General features: G+C 38.6%; 1 protein-coding gene across 1 annotated transcript; it reads right to left on the minus strand.

The window, feature by feature from the left end:
• Positions 1 to 2507: 2507 nt before the first annotated feature.
• Positions 2508 to 5682, minus strand: LOC137728108 (serine/threonine-protein kinase CDG1-like). The gene is made up of 9 exons (XM_068466993.1): positions 5457 to 5682; positions 5153 to 5280; positions 4949 to 5046; positions 4294 to 4862; positions 3812 to 3975; positions 3519 to 3586; positions 3274 to 3394; positions 2667 to 2858; positions 2508 to 2555 (listed from the first exon to the last, which is right to left on the minus strand). Exons 1-9 carry the CDS (start codon positions 5680 to 5682, stop codon positions 2508 to 2510), a joined length of 1614 nt encoding a protein of 537 aa, XP_068323094.1.
• Positions 5683 to 6377: the final 695 nt, after the last annotated feature.

The following is a 6377-nucleotide window of genomic DNA, read 5'->3' on the forward strand; positions in this document are numbered from 1 at the left end:
TCAATGACCCAAAGGGACATGACGATTACCCAGTATTTCCACAAGGTAAAGTCTATTTGCCGTGAACTTTATGAATTAGATCCTAGTGCTGCTATTGTAGAATCCAGGATAAAAAGAATAATTATCCATGGATTGAGACCCGAATATCGAGGCTTCGTTGCCATTGTACAAGGATGGCCAACCCAACCATCACTTGTTGAGTTTGAGAATTTGCTTGCTGATCAAGAAGCTTTGGCAAAGCAAATGGGAGGGGTCTCGCTAAAAGGTGAAGATGAAGCGCTTTACACCAAAAGTAAACACAGCTTTAAACAGTGTGCTAGTGGTGGATCGAAAAGAAATGGTGACAAGGGAAAAAGTCATCAAGGAGGAGGGAGTTCTTGGCCAGGGGAAGCTCCAAAGTATCACGACAACCGTGGTTAGTCCCAGAATAATAAAAGGTTTGAGGGCAAGTGCCACAATTGTGGAAAGAAAGGCCATATGGCGAAGGATTGCTGGTTCAAAAAGCCCGCAGAAAGTAACGTCGCCAATTCAAAGAAGAAAAATGAAGATGATTGGGACACCATAGCATATCTAGCTATGAAGTAAGAATGGAACGTTGAAGCATCGTCTTGCTGGTGCTTAGAAAATGAAGTGTTGCCTGACTCGAGAGGGATTGAAGATACGTTGCAGGAGAAAATAGAAGACCAATATGCCCAAGTCCAATCAAGTCAATATGAGCCTGAAGATTTGCTTGCTAAAGACAATGTCGAGCAAGAAGTGCCTAAGAGTCCTTAGCAAACTGGTGTGTATCAACAACTAGAAGAAGAAAGACCTAGTGAAGTGGAAGTATCAACTCCACGATCACAACTAAGGAGGTCAACGAAAATATCAAAGCCAAATCCCAAATATGTCAACGCAGCCATAGAAGAAAAAGCAGTTAAACCTGAGTGGTTCAAAGTTGGGAGAAGAGGTCATTGCAGCGAAATCAAGCTCAAAATCCAGTGCCAAAGCGAAGAGATGTGAAACCTATATCATGCAAATGGGTGTGCAAGAAAAAGCTTCGTCAACTCGGCATGGAGGAAAAAATGAGCTGGTGTTGAGGGGGAATGTTGAAGATCAACATCAGCCCAATTGGTGTTGAATGGTATTCTTGTCTTGGCCCAAGACAAGAGATCCAACCCAAAACCAATGCATGCAAATGCAAGAAAAATCTAGCAATCTCTGTCGGCAAAAGTAGCTGGAAAATTCCAGCAATCTAAGTTGGTTATCCACCTAAATATCTAAGCTAAAGAATATACTAGAAGGTAGTGTATGAATATTGCAAAGCCCATGTCGGTGGGCTGATTGTAGAAAAGCCTAGAACCATCACAAATGTGTGACTATTATGTAATGCCCATGTCGGTGGGCAATTGGAGTCGGCAAAACACCACCTATAAATAGGTGTGTGATGTTGTGAAATTAGTGTAACCAAGGAGAAGTAAGAATCAAGAGAGAGCTAAGTAGGAGTGTGAGTGGTCTAGAGTGTGTCTCTAGAAAGAGTGAGTGTCATAGCTTTTAAGAGTATCCTTAAGAATTTGTGTTGTAATATTTTGTGAGTTAATACAAGTAATTTGTTTACTTGTGTTGTCTCTTCAACATTTGTGTTAGAGTTTTGTACTCTAAGTTTTTCCTCAACAGGTATACCTTGTTTTCCATCCTTTTGGTTTGATATAACTAATCTGTTTTAGGGTTTCTGTATCTTCCTTAACACTCGACAGGTTTCCTTTTATTTTAGGGTTTTCGAGTTTTCATAAATTTAGGGGTTCTGACTTCTGATTTGGTTTGAAGGCCTTTCAACTTCTTCTAGATTAAAAATAAGAATTCTACAATCTGCTGATGTATCAAATTCAGTTACCATATTAAGATTTTGCTAGTTTAGTACTTTTTTTTTAGCCATTTCTATTAAATGTTTAAGCATGCGTAGAGCCTGGGGCTATATATTGATGCTCTTTTTTTGGTCAATGGAGTAGGAAAAGGCCATAGTAGTTTGAGGGTGCAAGCTTATTTTGCGCAAGACATTTATTAATTGTTGAACATGACCTTCTAGTTAAACCATCAGAACCTATATCTAGTCCCATGACCTTGTAACTGGCGAAATCTTTGTTGCAGGGGCGACTTAACTAGCTAACGTTCGAGAGAAGTACACAAAAGTTGTCTTAAGGTTTGTATCAGTGAGTGTTTGCAAGAACCGTTCGTGATTGCAAGCTAGATGATCCTACAACGAATTTTTTTGCTAGGTAAGTACCAACACAGGTTAATGTCGAGAACAAGCATTTTTAAAATATCAGATAAAAACTTTTCAAAAACTAAAAAGAAACAGTTAAAAACAATATTGAAGAACAGTGCTATTATTTAAAAAATCATTACAAGTTGCTAGCTAAGCAATTAATAGAATGCGTTTAACTAGCCATGTTATCATACATCATAGACTCATTATTGTTTAACTTTGTACGAGATAAATTATTAATCTCGTTGACTTATTTCAATTTTCAGTGGTTGAAAATCGGATGTTCATCACCTCGAACAATGGCTATGGCCTGTGAAAAATTCCACAAATTATGCACTAGCGGTGTATAGAAATAGAACAGCATTTGATAATAAAATTAGGACAGCATTTGATTCAGTTAATTAAGAAGACACTTAATTACCTCACTTATAGAAAGTTTGTGATCTGAATCAACTTTTAGGCAGCGCAACGCTGCGTGAGCCATATTCCGGACCATCCTAGCATCACCAGCAGTTTCCGTCAGTCTGCAGTCCTTCAGTTTGCCAAACTCACCGTTTTCTAGAAGTGGCAGTGCCTGTTGTGAAAAATCATTCATCATGCTTGCAAATTTCCACTTCATAACCAGAAGAAAAAGATTATCATTTTTCTTAACGATTAAATCTACGTCGTTGTGGCCACTTAGTACTGCGGTCTAGTGGTATTCCTCTTCACTTGTAAGTGAGAGGTCTTAGGTTCAATTCTAGCTAAAGGTGAGTTTGAACCACATTATTGCTAGCCTATTGTGAGGTTAAGCCCACTCCTTTCCTTTTAGTGTAGATAATATCGTTTGTTCAAAAAGATAAAAAATAAAAAATCTACGTCCTTGCCAATTAATAGCCTGCTTCAGAGTTTACTGTCAAATGAGATACATGTTACATAATACAGTTCTGAAGATCCAATTCCAGTTAAAAGAAGCAATTGTCCTTGAAGCTTTCCACTCACATTTGAGCTAGAATCACCGGATTTTGGTGACATACGAGAGATCTTACCCCGTCAATCATGGACTGGTCCTTCCCTTGGTCGTGAACGGGACTTACACACTTTCCAGTAATAAGCTCCAGTAGGAATTTCCCATAATCATGTACGTCGCCAAAATGGAGCTTGTCGTATCTAATTTAAAGTATCAATCAGCAGTATATAAGAATATGGTTTAAAACATATTCTTTACAGTTCTTTCCTATTAAATTAAATGCTTATGCAAGATATATATAAGAGAATTACGAAGTTCTCTTACTTGGATATCAAATCTCTAGTTGGGGGAATATCACCCTTAAGCCACTCAGCATATACGAAGTTGCAGAGCTTGAAGAACATCAGTCAAAACCAAGTATTCAGTTCTAGGCAATAAGTCGAAGAGCATGATGAGTAGTAAGAAACTCAGTTGTGTGCTATACTAACTCATCCAATTTTGTAATTATTGTAAAACCATATTTAAGAGATCAACAAAGTTGAATTTGTTGTATTGGCTCATAACTTTTGACCATGTTTCTGTTCCCTTATGCATATGAAGTATCAGGATGTACTTACCATTGCGGAGTAACCATGAGAAAGAGCAACGCTGGAAGCATGAACATTTTTGTGAACAATAGGCCCATCAACACACTCCTCATGGAGATAGCGCAAGCTTCCTCCTATTTCTAGAGCGATAGACCACCTCACTCTCCAATCCAGTTTCTCGGCCAACTCATCCCCTACAAACTAATAGAGCTCAGTTTGAATTCTATTCTGTGCAAGAACAAAACTGAAAACAATGTAGTCAGTTTTGGAAGTCAATAAAAAAAAAAAAAAAAGAAAAACAAAGAAGAAGAACATCATGCAGCTCATGATAATAGAAGGGATATCGATTTACCAATCAACTATGATAAGATGAATAATCGGTAAGGAATACATGTGTGCGCGTGTGCGTGCGTGTTTTGAGTTCCTTGATGTCAAAACTAGCTACTAAAGTTCTTGTAAACCAAGACTTTGGGTAACTAGGATGCATCAGTTAGAGAAGTAGTCGTTCTTACATTGCAAGTTTATTCCAACGGTACCCAAACAAGGTAAGTCGAAAAGCAAGAATGCAGAAGCGCCTGTGCTGCAGTACCCAACAAGATTCAAGATGTTGCGGTGGCGCACCCAGGAAAGGATCTCTAGGACTGACCAGAAGCCTTTGTTTGTTATCTTTAAAGAGTTTACTAAGACAGGTGTTTCTTGTAATATTCCCTGATGAACTGTTATGCCATCCACTACTGCTAAAATGTTATAATCAGCAAAGCCATTCGTTATCATTTCAAGTTCGTTGTAAGAAAACACTCGAGGAAAACCACTTCTCCAAGATAGAGGATAGCAACAAGGATTCTGAGGATATGGCGTGGGTGCAGATCTATTTCTCAACTCGTAAGCATTGAAACCTTTACTGTGTTCTTCCCCAAGATGCTCTTTAGAAGCTGCTGAATAATAATTTGGCTTGCTTTGACAAATCTCAGCAGGCTGTGTATCATTCGATAGCATCAAGCTAGCAAAATCTTTTTCCTTTACTACTGCAACGTTGCACGTCACATGTCCACGTAGATAAACTTTCCGTTTCTTAAAGTGACTGACAACCGAACACAAAATATTTAGAAGAAAAATAGAGGGAGAAGAGAAGAATACCGGGGTACTATATAGAATCCTATGGCATACCTGTCTAATACGATCCAACGTGTATTAAGGTTATGTGATTCATTAATTGTCAGTCTCGCCGGACAAAACCCGGCTGCAAATTTCAGCACCAACCTCACCTGCTTATATATATTACACCATAGTTTTTAATTAGCATGGTAACATATTCATAACACTTGCCAAAACTGACATATAAAAAGATAAATAAGAAGAAAACAAAGCAACCTCATTCTTTGAGCACTGACGATATAAAGGCTGGAGGCTACTCTGGTATTGTCCTATTTTTCGCTTTAGTTCTTCTTCAAGCTCGGCAGGATCCACTTCCTCGTGGTCAATGGATTCTAATCTCTTCCCTGCGGAGCATAAGCTGGTATATATTAGGCATATATATGGTAGTGAGAAACAAATAAACGAACATAAATAAGATGTATATATGTAGCACACCTGGTCGTAGCCAAGTTTCAAATCCCCTTCACCGTAATTGTGCTTAGATTAATTAAAATGTTGGTCGAAAAAAAAAGAAACTTACATATTCCAGAGACGCCGAAACCCATTCGCAACTTAAACGGAAAGCAAGAGTTCTTCTTGGCATGGTGATCAGTAGTGAAAACTCCTAAAACAAGGAAGATGTCAGCAGGTTTAACGACATGCTTGAGAGCCCATTCGACGGCTTCCACGCTTCCTTTAGTCCTATTTGCGTCGACAGCCACTATCACGGCCTCTCTTTGGGATGACTGCAACTGCAAACCGGTCATCTCCGTCTCTTTTTTCATTGTGTTTAGTCACTGTTTAGGGAGAGGTTTTGCTTGTGATCGGCAGAGGGGCTTTTGGTGTTGCTCTAAATCTGTTTTGTCGTCTGATATATGGGATTTGTTTGTTCCGGACTTGGACGATTCCGTCATTGACAAGAAGACCAAGCCGACCAAGGAATTGGTTGACGTCAGTTATTCGTTAGTTATTATCGATCGTTGGCAATGAGGTTATCAGCATCAACTTATAATTTTTTTTCATTTTCGAAAGAAAGGAATATTTTTCTTGGCCCTAGCTATTTTCTTCTTATAATAAGGCTGGCTGGCTCTCCTTGTTTTTTCTTGTCGTGAGTTTTGTTTGGAACTGATCTCAGTGCTAGCTCTGCTAAAATCTTTGTATGATACCCCCTCACTTTCATTACAAATACATTGTTTAGTACATATAAGAAATGGACACTTTGGTTGCGGTCCCTAACTGTGGACAATTTTATGTATATATCATGTATAAAATAGTTTACAAGATCAACCATAAATAGGAGAGGAATACAAGAAAGAAAGTGGAGGAATGGTGCGGACAGGGATGGCAGCTCAGCAAGCATGAGTGAAGACCTGACCTCCACTATCTCTAACTTAAACTAATACCTAGCTTTACATGATGAGGGAATATTGCTCTTAAATAAGCCTAAAGTAAACAAACAAGC

Source organism: Pyrus communis, chromosome 1, assembly GCF_963583255.1.
Source record: "Pyrus communis chromosome 1, drPyrComm1.1, whole genome shotgun sequence".
NCBI classification, from domain to species: domain Eukaryota; kingdom Viridiplantae; phylum Streptophyta; class Magnoliopsida; order Rosales; family Rosaceae; genus Pyrus; species Pyrus communis.

Excerpts from the sequence above, each read along its gene's own strand:
- LOC137728108 (XM_068466993.1), bottom strand. The coding sequence starts at position 5,682 with ATGACCGGTTTGCAGTTGCAGTCATCCCAAAGAGAGGCCGTGATAGTG. Across the intron at positions 4,863-4,948 it reads CGTTGGATCGTATTAGACAG|TCACTTTAAGAAACGGAAAG; the intron begins GTATGCCATAGG and ends TTCGGTTGTCAG. Across the intron at positions 3,395-3,518 it reads ACTAGAGATTTGATATCCAA|ATACGACAAGCTCCATTTTG; the intron begins GTAAGAGAACTT and ends ACTTTAAATTAG.